Source organism: Bufo gargarizans, chromosome 3 (genome assembly GCF_014858855.1).
Source record: "Bufo gargarizans isolate SCDJY-AF-19 chromosome 3, ASM1485885v1, whole genome shotgun sequence".
Taxonomy (NCBI): Eukaryota; Metazoa; Chordata; class Amphibia; order Anura; family Bufonidae; genus Bufo; species Bufo gargarizans.
In genome coordinates, this window is record NC_058082.1 from 243,480,806 (window position 1) to 243,499,149 (window position 18,344).

Genomic DNA, 18,344 nt, shown 5'->3' on the forward strand with positions numbered 1-18,344 from the left:
ATACGTTTGCCAAGGCATACGAGCTGAGGAGGAGGCGGCGTTCCTATGCTTTGGCAAACACTTTGTATATATATAAAAAAATAAAAAATCCCGGCAATGATTTATTCATCCACATCGATTGATGTGAATGGAGAAATCTGGTTTGCCAGGGCATACGAGCTAAGTGGGTATGGATGTAGGGCGGAGCACCTATGTCCTGGCAGACGCCTTTCCCCTCCATCTTTTTTTTTTGGGCAGAGATTTTTTCATCCACATTGATCGATGCGAATGAAGAAATCTGTGCCGTTCATCTTTTTCTTTCAGCCCAGAGGCTGAACGGAAAAAAAAATCTCATTACCTGTATGCTCAATATAAGGAGAATAGCAGAAACTCCTAATGCTGGCCATACATGTAATGATTGCGGAGACCCTCAAATGCCAGGGCAGTACAAATACCCCACAACTGACCCCATTTTGGAAAGAAGACACCCCAAGGTATTTGCTGAGGGGCATATTGAGTCCATGAAAGATTTTAATTTTTGTCCTAAGTTAGCGGAAAGTGAGACTTTGTGAGAAAAAACAAAAAAAATATCAATTTCCGCTAACTTATGCGAAAAAAAAAAAAATTCTATGAACTTGCCAGGCCCCTCATTGGATACCTTGGGGTGTCTTCTTTCCAAAGTGGGGTCACATGTGGGGTATTTATACTGCCCTGGCTTTTTAGGGGCCCTAAAGCGTGAGAAGAAGTCTGGGATCCAAATGTCTAAAAATGCCCTCCTAAAAGGAATTTGGGCACCTTTGCGTATCTAGGCTGCAAAAAAGTGTCACACATCTGGTATCGCCGTACTCAGGAGAAGTTGGGGAATGTGTTTTGGGGTGTCATTTTACATATACCCATGCTGGGTGAGATAAACATCTTGATCAAATGCCAACTTTGTATAAAAAAATGGGAAAAGTTGTCTTTTGCCAGGATATTTCTCTCACCCAGCATGGGTATATGTAAAATGACACCCCAAAACACATTCCCCAACTTCTCCTCAGTACGGCGATACCAGATGTGTGACACTTTTTTGATGCCAAGGTGGGCAAAGGGGCACATATTCCAAAGTGCACCTTTCGGATTTCACCGGTCATTTTTTACAGATTTTGATTGCAAAGTACTTCTCACACATATGGGCCCCTAAATTGCCAGGGCAGTATAACTACGCCACAAGTGACCCCATTTTGGAAAGAAGACACCCCAAGGTATTCTGTGAGGGGCATGGTGAGTTCCTAGAATTTTTTATTTTTTGTCGCAAGTTAGTGGAATATGAGACTTTGTAAGGAAAAAAGAGAAGAAAAAAAAATCATCATTTTCCGCTAACTTGTGACAAAAAAAAAAAATTCTAGGAACTCGCAGTGCCCCTCACGGAATACCTTGGGGTGTCTTCTTTCCAAAATGGGGTCACTTGTGGCGTAGTTATACTGCCCTGGCAATTTAGGGGCCCAAATGTGTGAGAAGTACCTTGCAATCAAAATGTGTAAAAAATGGCCTGCAAAATCCGAAAGGTGCACTTTGGAATATGTGCCCCTTTGCCCACCTTGGCAGCAAAAAAGTGTGACACATCTGGTATCGCCGTACTCAGGAGAAGTTGGGGAATGTGTTTTGGGGTATCATTTTACATATACCCATGCTGGGTACGGCGATACCAGATGTGTGACACTTTTTTGCTGCCAAGGTGGGCAAAGGGGCACATATTCCAAAGTGCACCTTTCGGATTTCACCGGTCATTTTTTACAGATTTTGATTGCAAAGTACTTCTCACACATATGGGCCCCTAAATTGCCAGGGCAGTATAACTACGCCACAAGTGACCCCATTTTGGAAAGAAGACACCCCAAGGTATTCTGTGAGGGGCATGGTGAGTTCCTCGAATTTTTTATTTTTTGTCGCAAGTTAGTGGAATATGAGACTTTGTAAGGAAAAAAGAGAAGAAAAAAAAAATCATCATTTTCCGCTAACTTGTGACAAAAAAAAAAAATTCTAGGAACTCGCAGTGCCCCTCACGGAATACCTTGGGGTGTCTTCTTTCCAAAATGGGGTCACTTGTGGCGTAGTTATACTGCCCTGGCAATTTAGGGGCCCAAATGTGTGAGAAGTACCTTGCAATCAAAATGTGTAAAAAATGGCCTGCAAAATCCGAAAGGTGCACTTTGGAATATGTGCCCCTTTGCCCACCTTGGCAGCAAAAAAGTGTGACACATCTGGTATCGCCGTACTCAGGAGAAGTTGGGGAATGTGTTTTGGGGTATCATTTTACATATACCCATGCTGGGTACGGCGATACCAGATGTGTGACACTTTTTTGCTGCCAAGGTGGGCAAAGGGGCACATATTCCAAAGTGCACCTTTCGGATTTCACCGGTCATTTTTTACACATTTTGATTGCAAAGTACTTCTCACACATATGGGCCCCTAAATTGCCAGGGCAGTATAACTACGCCACAAGTGACCCCATTTTGGAAAGAAGACACCCCAAGGTATTCTGTGAGGGGCATGGTGAGTTCCTAGAATTTTTTATTTTTTGTCGCAAGTTAGTGGAATATGAGACTTTGTAAGGAAAAAAGAGAAGAAAAAAAAAATCATAATTTTCCGCTAACTTGTGACAAAAAAAAAAAATTCTAGGAACTCGCAGTGCCCCTCACGGAATACCTTGGGGTGTCTTCTTTCCAAAATGGGGTCACTTGTGGCGTAGTTATACTGCCCTGGCAATTTAGGGGCCCAAATGTGTGAGAAGTACCTTGCAATCAAAATGTGTAAAAAATGGCCTGCAAAATCCGAAAGGTGCACTTTGGAATATGTGCCCCTTTGCCCACCTTGGCAGCAAAAAAGTGTGACACATCTGGTATCGCCGTACTCAGGAGAAGTTGGGGAATGTGTTTTGGGGTATCATTTTACATATACCCATGCTGGGTACGGCGATACCAGATGTGTGACACTTTTTTGCTGCCAAGGTGGGCAAAGGGGCACATATTCCAAAGTGCACCTTTCGGATTTCACCGGTCATTTTTTACACATTTTGATTGCAAAGTACTTCTCACACATATGGGCCCCTAAATTGCCAGGGCAGTATAACTACCCCACAAGTGACCCCATTTTGGAAAGAAGACACCCCAAGGTATTCTGTGAGGGGCATGGTGAGTTCCTAGAATTTTTTATTTTTTGTCGCAAGTTAGTGGAATATGAGACTTTGTAAGAAAAAAAATAAAATAAAAATCATCATCATTTTCCGCTAACTTGTGACAAAAAATAAAAAGTTCTATGAACTCACTATGCCCATCAGCGAATACCTTAGGGTGTCTACTTTCCGAAATGGGGTCATTTGTGGGGTTTTTCTACTGTTTGGGCATTGTAGAACCTCAGGAATCATGACAGGTGCTCAGAAAATCAGAGCTGTTTCAAAAAGCGGAAATTCACATTTTTGTACCATAGTGTGTAAACGCTATAACTTTTACCCAAACCATTTTTTTTTTGCCCAAACATTTTTTTTTTATCAAAGACATGTAGAACAATAAATCTGGCGAAAAATGTATATATGGATGTAGTTTTTTTTGCAAAATTTTACAGCTGAAAGTGAAAAATGTCATTTTTTTGCAAAAAAATCGTTACATTTTGATTAATAACAAAAAAAGTAAAAATGTCAGCAGCAATAAAATACCACCAAATGAAAGCTCTATTAGTGAGAAGAAAAGTAGGTAAAATTCATTTGGTATGGTAAGTTGCATGACCGAGCGATAAACGGTGAAAGGAGTGTAGTGCCGAAGTGTAAAAAGTGCTCTGGTCATGAAGGGGGTTTCAGCTAGCGGGGCTGAAGTGGTTAACGGTTTTTGTGCATGAACTGCTGATTTCAGGTCCTGCCCCAGCCTTTGTATTGTTAAGTTTGGACCTTCACAAAGCTGAAGATGGCGACACGCTAGACAGTATACCATCCAATGTGTATAAGGGTATGTCGACTCTAATCTGACAGCAGATGTCGAGGAAAAGAATGGTCAGGTATGTTAGAATTCAGTATGCCGAGCCTTATTTTTTTCTCATGAGAGATGAACTGCTGCAAGAGGTGTCTGACAGTGGCTCATTCCTCTCTCCCTATTGAGAACACATGCACACTCAGCCAAGTCATATGTACATGTGTATAGGACGGTTCAAAGGAATAGATGTTGGCTGAGCAAGCATTTGTCTGACAGCCATCTAAGCTGTATGGTAACCTGTATCTTCTTGTACAGAACTACTGTCTTGCAGCAAATCCAGATTCAGCTTATGATGATATACTGTAGTTGTGCATTCTACTTCCATGTTCCTTACCCATCAGTTGTGCTTCTTTTATGTCAAGTTACAAGGTCTGTTATGTGTGTTCTTTGCACTTATTTGTATCAGCATGTTTGTGTCCATTTTACTAGTTCCTGTACATTATACTATTTTAAAAAATTTAATAAAACATTGACTATTAGGCAAAGGAATTTCCACGCAACAAAGAGTTCCCATCACGTCAGGCTACTTTCACACTTGCGTTCAGAACGGATCCGTCTGCATTATATTTCAGAAAAAATTCTAAGTGTGAAAGTTAGTCAGACGGATCCGTCCAGACTTATCATTGAAAGTCAATGGGGGACGGATCCGTTTGAAATTGAGCCATATTGTGTCAACTTTAAACGGATCCGTCCCCATTGACTTACATTGTAAGTCTGGACGGATCCGTTTGGCTCCGCACGGCCAGGCGGACACCCAAACGCTGCAAGCAGCGTTCAGGTGTCCGCCTGCTGAGCTGAGCGGAGGACAAACGGTGCCAGACTGAGGCATTCTGAGCGGATCCGCATCCACTCAGAATGCATTGGGGCCGTACGGATGCGTTCAGGGCCGCTTGTGAGAGCCTTCAAACGGAACTCACAAGTGGAGCCCCGAACGCTAGTGTGAAAGTAGCCTCACCTGTATTTTTCACAGTTGGTACAATGCTGTTATTGTGGTAATGGTTTAAATTTGGGAATCATCCTAGTGTGTTTATTTAATGATGATGTCTAGTAATTTAAGTTCCCCTTGGATCAATCATTTCTACCCTGCTATTCTCCTATAAACCCCATATGAACCAGTCGCCCTCAGACTGTAGAGAAACCTATGCTTAAGGGGTTTTCCAAGATGTTAATACTGATGAACTATCCTCTCGATATCTGATCGGTGGTGGGTGTCCAACACCCGGGCGCTCCCAGATCAGCTATTCGAGAAGGCAGTGGCGCTCGTAGTAGCGCCTCGGCCTCCTCACTGCTTTCCCTAGGCCGAGTGATAACACGTTCATCGGTCATGTGGCCTAGGCGCATCTCCGTCTGATTGAAACGAATAGGGCTGAGATGCTATACCTAGCACAGCCACTATATAATGTACGGCGCTGTGCTTGGTGAGCACGGAGAAGGCCGCAACGCTTTCCAAACAGCTGATCGGCAGGGGGTCCGATCAGATACGGATGACTTATCCAGTGGATAGGTCATCAGTAATAAAATTTTGGAAAACCCGGTTGCATAGACATGTCCGCAATTGTGGTCCGCATCCGTTCTGCAATTGTGCGGAATGGTTGCGGACTCATTCATTCTCTATGGGGATGGAATGGATGCGGACAGCACACAGTGTGCTGTCCGCATCCGCATTTCCGGAGCGTGCCGCCGATCTAACAGTCTGCGGCTCTGGAAAAAAAATTAGGAACATGTCCTATTCTTGTCCGCAATTGCGGACAAGAATAGTCAGTTCTATGGGGGTGCCGGCCGGGTGTATTGCGGATCCGCAAATTGCGGATACTACGGACGTGTGAATGGACCCTTACTGAGGCTGAGATTGTCTGCAGTTATTATAGTCTTCTGGGATGCTCTGAATCTTCCTGTTGTCTTAGGCCTCTTTTACACGGGCGTTGCGGGAAAATGTGCGGGTGTGTTGCGGGAACATGCACGATTTTTCCGCGCGAGTGCAAAACATTGTAATGCGTTTTGCACGCACGTGAGAAAAACGGCATGTTTGGTACCCAAACCCGAACTTCTTCACAGAAGTTCGGGCTTGGGATCGGTGTTCTGTAGATTGTATTATTTTCCCTTATAACATGGTTATAAGGGAAAATAATAGCATTCTGAGTACAGAATGCATAGTAAAATGGCTCTGGAGGGGTAAAAAAAAATATATAATAATTTAACTCACCTTAGTCTACTTGATCGCGCAGTCGGCATCTCTTCTGTCTTCTTTCTTTGCTGTGTGCAGGAACAGGACCTGTGGTGACGTCACTCCGGTCATCACATGGTCCATCACATGATCCATCACCATGGTAAAAGATCATGTGATGACCGGAGTGAGGTCACCACAGGTCCTGTTCCTGCACACAGCAAAGAAAGAAGACAGAAGAGATGCCGGCTGCGCGATCAAGTAGACTAAGGTGAGTTAAATTATTATATATTTTTTTTTACCCCTCCAGAGCCATTTTACTATGCATTCTGTACTCAGAATGCTATTATTTTCCCTTATAACCATGTTATAAGGGAAAATAATAATGATCGGGTCTCCATCCCGATCGTCTCCTAGCAACCGTGCGTGGAAATCGCACCGCATCTGCACTTGCTTGTGATTTTCACGCAACCCCATTCATTTCTATGGGGCCTGCGTTACGTGAAAAACGCACAAAATAGAGCATGCTGAAGATTTTCACGCAACGCACAAGTGATGCGTGAAAATCACCGCTCATGTGAACAGCCCCATAGAAATGAATGGGTCGGGATTGAGTGCAGGTGCAATGCGTTCAACTAACGCATCGCATCCGCGCGGAATACTCGCCCGTGTGAAAGGGGCCTTAAGTTTTCTCCATTTGAAAGCCATGTCATTCAATAGAGTGTCGGAGCCATGAAAAAGCCTTCGGACCCCATCATTCAATAACGTTTTCTCTCATTTCATCATGGCATTTCATTTGACAGTGGTAAGTATTTCAAGAAGGCTTTAAATGTTTCAAGTGGGTGTGAATATCTAAATCACAGCAAGGCGTAGCTAATATCAGATAGTGATAGCAGTGCACAAATACCTTGGTAAGAAACAACACTGAACAACTGAAAAGCAGCAACAAACCAAGTGTTTACCTTTGGGAATAGTAATCTGACAACTTAAGTCAAAATCTTGCTGCAGACGATAAAATGCAACTTCCTGTAGCCGTGCGCGCTCCAGTTCAGAGAGACTTTGTATGGGAACCGATTTCAGACGGACAGTTCGGCCAGACATACTGTTCCATGTAAAATCACCCTAATGACAAAGAAAAACATATTGTTTTATATCTTAGGAGGCACAAAATATTACTCAAATGCAAACCTCAAGGAAGCTGAAACAATTGCAAAAACAGAAGCTGTTCATTAAAGGGGTTATCCCACAAAAAAACATATCCCGTATCTACAGGAAAGGGCATAAATGTCTGACTGGCAGGGGTTTCAATGCTGGCCCCCAGGTCACATGGACCACACTGTCCCCCATTTGAATGCAGTGATACTCCTGCATGTGCACTGCTGCTCCAGAGCTGTGAGCTTGTGTTTGGCAATCTTCAGCAGTCCTATAGAGTTGAATGGAGCTTCAGCGCACGAGTGTGACCACCACTCCATTCAAATGGGGCCGATGTTCTCATGATCTGTAGGGGACATGACAGTTCAGACATCCATCCTGCCATAGGGGATAAGTGTTTATTATCGGACAATGCCTTTAAAGAACTTTTCTTAACCAGTTTAATTCTGCTGAACAATTGAGAGCATATGTTACACTGTATCTGGCCCCTCAAACTGAACATCCACACAGGCTGCCTTAGAAGGATCTATTCCTATACAGGTGCTGAAAAAGCTTTGGACACTTAGAACAAACGTATACATAGGGCCCCATTTACTCAACAGATGCCAAAAAGTTTCCTTTCAACATACAGTGAACCAGTATGCATTTTTTACAACATGATCCTGTGGAAGACATATGCCATCTATCAAAGGTACAGTATATGTCAAAAAATACTCTAGGCATATACCTTTGATGGAAGGCAAAATGAGATGTGAACAACAAAGCCTGCATGTGTACATGTAAACTCAGCATAAGTTCTCCAAGATCTCTGGGACTGACTTTTATTTCTTGTACAGTAGAAACTGTCAGCATGTATATGAGATAAACGAGTCTATAAGATACAGTATGAGTATATGAGATAAATATAAAAACAGAGAACCACTTTACAAAAACTCTTGGGGACATTTACTAAGACCGGCATATGACACATAATCTATCTTAATCTATCCCCTGCTGGCATCAGACGCACAACAACTATCATGAAGAGCGCACCTATTGTTGTGGAGCATCTGTGCAGTTCCATACGCCAAAATGGAAATCTACGGCAGCAAGAAAACTCACGTAGATTTCTGCTATAATCTGTGCTACTTTTCTGGTGTAGATTATAAAAAAAGAAATGTACGGGCTGGCTACGCCAGTCCTGAACTGCCCACCCCCTGCCTTGCTCTAGGGGGGCTCCAAACCATAAAAAGTCAATAAAATAAAAGTATAGTAGGCACCAAACTTGGCAACCTTTTTGGGAATAGGGAATAATAAATGTCCTCCTTTATGTATATGCACAAGACAAAAGGTTTCTCTTTGTGAAAGTTGTAGAATGTTTGATTATAAACAAAATGGAAAATTGTAACAGTAGCCTTTACAATAAATACAGAATTAAAGAGGTTGTCCAAAATTTTGAAATCTTCAGCAGAGGTCATCAATATCTCATCGGTGGGATCCCTACTCTAGGGACCCCCGACGTTAAGCTGTTTGAAGAGGCTGAAGGTGAGTGCCGCAGCCTCCTCACAGCTTACAAAGCACAGTGCCGTACATTGTATAGGGGCTGTGCTTGGTATTGCAGCACAGGCCCGCTCACTTGAATATGTGACCGATATACGTGACATCACTGGCCTATGTATTTAATATAATTATGCATCCATTGGAATTATTTTTTTTATCACATCCAGTGTATTTGTCTAGAATATTCTGTTGGAAGCATTTAAGGCATCAGTGCACTTTTGTACCCTGTATCACTTTCACCGAGAGTAATTCTTGGATATATGATTTGGCTGCTATGTAGAAAAAGGAATGTAACATACATTACTTGAATACTTTGTGTAATGTAAGCTAAAATGCATTTATTTTTCTTAACATCATACACACTGGCAAAATTTTCTCTAAAAATATACTCAAAACTTTAATGTAAGCAGTGAAATGGGCCATTTGTTTGAGTATTTATATAAAGTATGATGACTTGCCAGAATTTGGATTGCGATGAGACCCACAATACATAAAAAATGATTATAGCCCTGCACAAGAGATGTTAGAAAACAGAGGCCCCTATGTACATATATAAAGCATCTACCGCTTTATACATTTCCTGTGGTTAATGGAAGAATAACATTCTTGAACTGTGCCCATATTTTCTTATTATTGGACATTATGAAAATCTGTGAGAAGCATACTCTCCCCGGTAAGAAGTCGAGACTGTTTATCTTAGTCTTCACTGCATACTGGTGTCTATAACTTCACACCTACTAGAAGTAAGCTTGACATCAAAACATACATTGCTCAGGCCTCAGTGTACATGCAATACTGTGGGACAAATGGGAACACAAAACCTACACTCATGAATAATGTTTTCCTGCCAACTGGTTCAGTTAGAATGAAAGAGCCTAAAGTTCAGAAGAATCAAGAGCCAAAAGCAAAATCTGAAGTGGGCTGCACTTGAATGTCTCAAAGACAGTGGCCATCGAGAAATCAAGCAAAACCACAGAAGCCAGAGTCGCAGCTTTTCTCTGTGGGGGAAGTGACAGAAGCATGCCGCCAAGACACTACGTAATGACAAAGCTATCATGCAGGAGCTCTCAATCACATGAGTGAACAATATTGAAAGCCTTAGTCCAATGACAACCAAGTCTGACATTGAATGTCATCTACAGTTCATCTAATTGAAATATTCAGCTTAGATAGATGGGTGCACCCAATCTGTGGATGATGGTTGTCTGCCCAAGTTCTTCAACTGTGGATTATATATGTCACCTCATTCCACCCCTGCTGGTTTCTTTATGACATGTAATGTGTCATAGTGTGTAGGACTTAAAAGGGTGTGAAAGAATGGGGGGCTTGGCCAGACCTAAAGGAAAGCTTACATACGTCATGCATCATGTCTCCACTTGTCAAGGTGTAAGTGACACCACCACTGCAAATTATGTCAAACCAGATGTTTACAGCAAGGAGCCCAGCAGAGCATAGCAGGCCTGGAGGAGCAGGGAGCCTGCACCGGGAAGCAGGTAAGTAAGCCTCCCTTTACAAGTGTGTGTGTGTGTGTGGGGGGAGGCGTGCCAAAAAACACCCCCATTTTTGAACAACCCCTTTAAAAACATAAGTTGAAGCATCTGGTATTGCAAACACTGACATACGGTAGATATTCATAGGCTAATTTTACAAAAAAACAATTGTTAAAATAAAAAATTTATTGGAGCAGGCAAACAAGTGAGGTTTAACTGTCTACCCCTGTGAACGGGGCCAACTAAATGACTTTACGGGTACTGCATGTTAATTTATAATTTGACACCTTTATAAACCTACTGCATAATACTATGGCAGTGGCTTAGGGGCGTCATACATGATGGCAGCCTTCCTTTAAAACATATGCTTGTCTGTACATAATTTCACAATGTTTTCATACTTGTACACGTATGCATGTTTATAGATGTTCAGATGTGTTAGAAGCTTTTACTATTTATGAAAAACATATCTCTAGGTAAATTAAAATTGAGTTAAAGGGAACCTGTCATCAACTTTATGCTGACCTCACTTAGGCCATCATAAGATAGTGACAGAAATACTGATTTCAGCGGTGTGTCACTCATGAGCTAAAAGTAAGTGGTTGCTGAGAACCAGCATCATAATCACTGCAGCCCAGGCCTGGAAAAGAGTCAGACCTACCTGAGAAGAGTCATGGATATTCCTAATCTCCTGCACTCTCACCCATCTGCTGCTGATTGGCAGTTCTCTCCTAGATAGATGGGGAGAAAACTTGGTAGAAGACTGTCAGTCATCAGCAGGTGGGCAGGGAGGGCAGGAATTCATGAATAACCAGGACTCTTCTCAGGTGGCCGGCGGGACTCCTTTCCAGGCCCAGACTGTAATGATTGTGATGTTGGTTCTCTGCAACCACTTAACTTATAAATGACAGACCGCTGAAATCAACTCACTTGTCTCTACTTTATTCTGACATTAGTATGGGCAGCATAACGTTAATGACAGGTTCCCTTTAAATTGTTAATCTACCTTTTACATTCACTGGTTTTTCATACTTTAATTAGAGGTACTGTATGCTTTTAATGCTAGTGAAACTAAGAAAATAACAAAAGAGAAAAAAAAAATGTTTTCATAAAAATATATTACCTTCTGCCCTGTTACCTTCTCCATGACATGAACTGTAGCTCATATATAAATTTGATCAAACATCAATAATTAAAATAATATTAATGGCCAGAGCCTAAAGCTAAAAGGAGAACAGATGATTAAAGTTAAACTAAACTGCGTATTTCTCTTTGTATATAACTTCTGATTAGTAACACTCGCTTCCCCTAATGGTCCAGATGTGAGATTATACTTGTGTTCTAGCACATGATTTATAAAATGAGGTCATTAGTGGAACAGGGCAACATTACTTCTAATGCTAAGTATAGACCAGGAGATATCTATAAACAAATATAAGTTTCATGTCGATTGTAAGCCCTCATGGGCAGGGCCCTCTCTCCTTCTGTACCAGTCTGTAACTCATCTTGTCCATGCTTAGTGCAATTGTCTGTATTATGTGTGTATACCGCTTTTCATATGTACAGCACTATGGAATAATTTACTCTTTAATAATAAATAATAATAATAATAATAACTATTCACAAGTGGCAACATCGTACCTGCTAGTGCCATATAAACATTTATCCACTTTTACTCATCTTAATCTTGGCAAACCTGTGAAGCCCCTTAGCGGAACCCTGGTATTCCGGGAACACAGTTGAGACACCCCGTCGGAAATGTATCATTTGCGGAGGCTTTATAGTCAGTTTTAAGTCAGTTAAGTCTTTGCTTTGTGAGGTTGAGCGAAATTTCTGAAATGGCGCACAGTAATAATGTATTTGGGGCAAGTGTAAAGTGTTGTACACCTATGTGCCTGGCCTGGAGATGAGACTTTATAAAATGTTGCACATCATAAATGACACTTAAAGGTGTTCTAGTCTGAAATCCTGACCTACTTTTTACTCCACTTCTAAAAGTGGCAACGCTCGCCAAATGTCGCAAAAATATGCACTAAATGTCACACGCGAGCATCACTTAGGACATGTATATGACATAAAATTGGCATCCAACCAATCCAAATATAGTTTATTTATACAATGAATTGTACCTAATTAGTGGAAACAGTCAATATATTGCCCTAATGCATGTGATTTACTGTCATTCCGACAGTCTATTAGCTTTGAGTAATAAGACTATTTCCCATGGAGCATTGCTTGGAAAATAAGTCTCTTTAAATAGAAACAGTACCCCCACCTTGCTCTGTATCCATGACAGTGCCATGTCCTGTACTGATGAGGAGCATTAAAGGGGTTTTCCAAGATTTTGATACTGGTGAACTATCCTCAGGATGGGTCATCAGTATCTGATCATGGGGGTCCAACACTCGGGACCCTAACGAATAAGCTGTTTGAGAAGGCAGTGGCGCCTTGTATAAGCAGCAGTGCTTAGTATTGCGCTCAGCCCCATTAAGTAACGGTAAATAGGGCTGAGCGCGATACCAAGCACTGCCGCTATACAATGTAGTGAGCTGTCCTTTGTTAGCTCAGAGAAGGCTCACAGGAGTGCCACTGCCTTCTCAAACAGCTGATCGGCAGGGGTCCCAGGTGTCGGACCTCCTTCGATCAAATACTGATGACGTATCCGAGGATATCAAAATATCAGAAAACCCCTATAACCCCGAAACCACTTTCATCTTTGGAACTTGCATACAGACCGCAGAACAACTTCTATGTGTGGCACAATCTTTTTGCAGCAGATTTTTGAAAACCTTTCTAAAAGAAAACTGTCTTTGATGCTCATATCAACCGATCACAGTGCACCTTGCATTTTTCAAGAGGATAATACAAAGATAAATCTGTGTTGTGCTTGCTGCTATGGGCAAGAACTTTTCTATTGGAAAGTTTCATAAATACCCCCCATACTTTACATCGTATCACTTCCTTTTAGCTCTAATAGTCTCATTCTGCAGTTGGAAACAGATGCAAACTGGATCCACATTACAGAGTCCGTTCTAAGAATGCCATGTGTGTAGAACAATGTTCAATGCTCATTATAATTTATTATGAATTTCATAGGAAATTTATTATTTTGAAACTACAAATACAACTAACATTTTTTTATTAAAAACTACACTTAGCCAACCAACAGAGTCTGTGTTGTGGAGAACTGGTAGTATAAAATTAAATCAATAGACACTGCAGCCAGACTTGGGCTTGTAATTTTGGGCCTGATTCCGACTGCTGTGTCTGTTATCCATTACGGCCCAGGACTCATTCCCTTACCGTTATGCTGGCTTCTTGTTGCCCCCTTACAATATAGTGCTGCCCACTTAGTACCCCTCTTCCAGTAGTCAAGGCCCCTGACAAGCACACCATGCTTTCACCAGCAGGCATGATGCAGTGACATAATTATGCCTGCAGGGCTAAGACAGCGCACAGGCTGAGGAACATCCCCTGGCCTGCCGTCAGCCTGTGCACTCTCCTGCTTAGCAGGCATGATGATGTCACTTCATTGTGCCTCCTATTGGGGAGAGCCTGATGTGATCATCAGGGGAACAAGCCTAGGTATTACTTTTTCATTTTATAAATAATACATGGGCTTCACTACTGTAAAGGGGGCCCTAACATAGCAGCACAAGTATAAAGGGGGCACTAAGGGGCCAGCACTACTGTAAGGGGCATTCTTCTCTGTGAGGATACTAAGGGGGCATTATACTGTGAAGGGGCACTAAGGGGGAATAACTACTGTGAGCTGACACTAATGGAGCATAACTACAATGTGAAGGCTCTAAGGGGGTGTGACTACTGTGAAGGGGCATTAAGGGCACATTATACTGTGCTGGGGGGCACTAAGGGGGCATAATTACTAAGTGGGGTCACTACGGGGGAATAACTACTGTGTGGGGTCAAAAAAGGCTGCATAACTACTGTAAAGGGAGCACTAAGGGAGCTTTCTACTGTGGGGGGCACTGACAGGGCATACGGTAAAATAAACTCTTGACTCCTCCTCTAGTTCAGCGCTAGTAGGCATTTTATTTTCATATTTTTTTACATGACTGAGTAGGTGGTGAGTGTGGGCAGTAATGACTAGTCGCGGAAGGGGGCTTGTGAGAAAGTTGCTTGAGAGGAGGGCTGTTCAAAAATTTACTGTGGGAATTCAGCCTTTTCTAGTTATGCTTCTGCCTGTGTTTCTTGCCCATCTGGATCAATAGCCTCTGCAGCAAAGTCCGGATCCCTGTATGAGGATGAAAAGATGATAACCAGAGGTCCATTTTGACAATTCCCTCAGGAGTAGCTTCAGGCCAAATTTGTTCGGTAGGCATAGAGCGTCCATACCTGCTGCTATGTTTTACCTGTAGTATAAAGGATCAGTATTGAAGCGGATTCCCTTCCTGTTTCGGTTGATTATAGGGCCTCTTAGGAGAGAAGACAACGCTAATCATGTCTTTACAACATCAACTAACTAGCATATAATCTTTACTCTGGGAGCCTGCAATATGCAAAGGAGACTACAGGACAATTAACATGTGCTGATATTACTGGCAATGATCACTGCCTGCTCAGTAACTGCATTTACATGCAGCAATGATGCCTGCTCTATGGGGATCAATGATCGTACATTTGTTTGTCCATATAGAGTTCTATTGCTTGTCGGCAGCACATCCCTGTTTACACAGGGCAATGATTTTTTCGTCTGCATAAATTATCAAATAAGTCAACAAGTGCTTTGCTCATTTTTGGCTGATCCTTGGCACATTTACATAGGTCAATTATCTGGAAACGAGCATTCATATGAACATTAGTTCCCGACAGTTGGCCCTTTCATAAATGGGACATATTTACAGAATATTCCACCCATTCATACTAATTAGCAAAGTTAGTTCTAATTTTTCCCATTCAAAATGCTAATTTGCCAGGATTAATAAAAGGACCACTGTGCTGAACATGACATGATTTGTAGTAGGGTTAAACACAGACTTGAGGACTATCTGGCTTGTTTGGGTGGCATTTTGCACAAACCCTTAATTTATGTAGCTTTATTATTTGAGCTCTAGATGTTATCTTTGTAGCTTTCCTAAGTAAACCTTTAAGTCACAGAGCACCTTCACCAGTATAAAACGTAACCTTTAGTCCTCATGCACACAAACTTATTTTCTTTCCGTGTCCGCCCAATTTGTTTTGCGGACCGTATGCAGAACCATTCATTTCAATAGGTCCGCCCAAAAAATGGAAGGTACTCTGTGTGCATTCCGGATGTCCGTATTTCCGTTCCGCAAAAAAATAGAATATGTCCTATTATTGTCCACATTACGGACAAGGATAGTACTGTTCTATTAGGGGCCAGCTGTTCCGTTCTGCAAAATACGGAATGCACATGGACATCATCCGTATTTTTTGCGGATCCGTTTTTTGCGGACCGCAAAATACATATGGTCATGTGCATGAGGCCTTAATGGTATTTGTTAAAAATTAGACCTAAGTAGACATTAAGCAGACCCCACACAGTACTAACGTGGGTGGTCATACTGCAAATACAGGGCAGCTCACATCAGTTATATATATATATATAAATATATATATTTTTTTTAAATCCTGGCTCGAGTCCTTTGCCCAGCAAGTAAATTTATTATGGATTGGATCTCACATTGGATATCCTTACAAATATGCTAAAAGAAAGAACAAGAGGGACTACCGTGGTAGTCAGGAGACAAGAACTGAACTTCTACATCTCAAGGTATTTTTAATTATGCTAAAGGTATGGAAAACTTTAAAGGGGTTCTGCCACCATTCCATTTATATTTAATTATACTGGAAAGAGTAAAATAAAAGTGATACCTTGCTACAAAGATATTTGTCTACTGTACATTACTAGTGCTGCCCCAGTTGCCCATTCATCTATGCATACACAGATGCTCCATGCACATCCCGGCTTTCACAATATTTGAATTGAGCCAGCCAATGAGGAAGACTCTAATTTTAACATGGTGCACGTGCTGGGGGGGAAACGTTGCTGCAGTCATAGAGAACAACACACAGGAGGACCACACATGCTTGGCCACTAGGAGTCGCATAGATGGATGGACAAAATGGACAGCACTAGAAAAAAACGGGGGGCGCCATCCTTAGCATCTTAGGTGAATGTATTTGTAACCAGGTGTGGCTTTTAAAGGAAATGACCTATTGTTTAAATAGAGTTTTTATACTAAATGTTTTTAGAATTTATTTCTTAATTTCCATGTCCTTATCTATGTTTAAAAAATACTAAAATCAATCAGTTTTCACACTGGTCACTAGGCCTAAAACTTGTCAAGACTTTCTGTACTTTGAGAGCCATGGACAAAATGTATAGCAGATAGCAAGTGCGGTGGGCCCCCATTTTTAGGGGGATTTTGAAAATATTTTCGGCGTGCCAATACGAAGGCTTGGTGGTGGCCTGACCCGGCACTGCCAGCCACCACTTTGCTGGTCTCCTGTCAGGCTTCGTTTTAGAGATAGGTGCGGGTCGCAGAGGTGGGACCCACCCCTATCAGACAATGGAGGCATATCCTAGCTATATGCCCCCATTATCTGAGATGAGAATACCCCTTTAAGCAATGTGTCATTTTCTGATGGCGCTTTAATATCTGTTTACTGGCAGAATTGCTCGCTTTACTCATTTCAGCATTATTAAATATAAATGCAGAGGTGGCACTACCCCTTTAATTTCCATTTGTTCATCCTCTTAAAAAGTATTCATGGACTATGTGAATAAAAGCATTACTGAGTACTTTAGCTGGTCATGCATACTTGCAGAAGTTGTCCAGCTGTAATACAAATGTACATAGGCCAATCTAAAGTAACAAGGATATGACCTTCTCCTAGTGTGCAGAGAGCAACTCCTACCTAGGCATATTTGTTCACTATTAGCTGCTTGCTTTACTTTCTGGATGTCAGCCCAAAGAATGTTATGTAAATATTTTAAAAATATTTGGTTTATGACGTTTGCTAGATGACGGACTACTTATTAATCAGAAAGTCCATGTCATATCTCTGGAGCATCTCTCAATCTGGGTGATTTACTCTTTCCTACATTACATGGACATCCTATTGATTTAAATTTAAAACAATGTAATACTTAATTTTGCCTTTGGTAGTGCACCGGGAAACTAAACACTTAGAAACTGGTTTCCTGATTAGAGATTACAGCTGATTACTGGGAGGGACAAGAGAGGGACAATATAGGGAATGATTTATCACGAGAAGAATTTTTAAAGTAAGTTTTGTGGGACTCTGCATTCTACTGGCATGCAACACACCTTACCATCCCCTCCAGAAAACAGCAACATGTAGTGACAACTCGATGGTGTCTAGCGGACCCAGTATATTACTGGGGCCACTTCAAACCTGGGCCCTGCAAATATTAGACTTGGTCTTTTATTTATTGAGGACAATGATCCATTATCACATGTTTGGGAGTGGGAAAAATATGTGAACCTTTATAATTAGCAGAAACTTGGAAGGTGTGGCAGGCCACCTTTTTTTATTTAAACAAGGATCTATCAAAGTCTTATGTTTGTGGAAGTGTATCATGGCATGAACAAAGGAGATTTCTGAGGACCTCAGAAGAAGAGTAGTTGATGCTCATTAGGCTGAAAAACGTTACAAAGCCATCTGTAAAGACTCTGTACTCCACCAATCCACAATCATATTGTGTACAAATGGACATAATTCAAAAACATTATTACCATCCCCAGAAGTGATCGACCATCAAAGATAATGCCAAGTGCAAGGCATGTAATAATCCACAAGTTAACAAAGGAACTCTTGGTAAACTCTAAGCAACTAAAGACCTTTATCACATTAGCTAACGTAATGTTCATGAGTCCACCATCGGGAAGACACTGTACATGCTTTCTTCTCGCAATCCTGCCATGGTGTGCATGACAGGACTGCAAGATGAAAGCCACTATTCTCCAAAAGGAACATTGCTGCTCCTCTGCAGTTTGATAAAGG

General features: G+C 41.6%; 1 protein-coding gene across 4 annotated transcripts in view; it reads right to left on the minus strand.

The window, feature by feature from the left end:
* Positions 1–18,344, minus strand: part of ARHGAP6 (Rho GTPase activating protein 6) — a 633,174-nt gene that overhangs the window by 87,661 nt on the left and 527,169 nt on the right. For all 4 annotated transcript variants that reach the window (XM_044287027.1, XM_044287028.1, XM_044287030.1 and 1 more), the window contains exon 2: positions 7,113–7,272. In XM_044287027.1, coding sequence (XP_044142962.1) covers positions 7,113–7,272 — 160 coding nt within the window. The remainder of the gene's footprint in view (positions 1–7,112; positions 7,273–18,344) is intronic.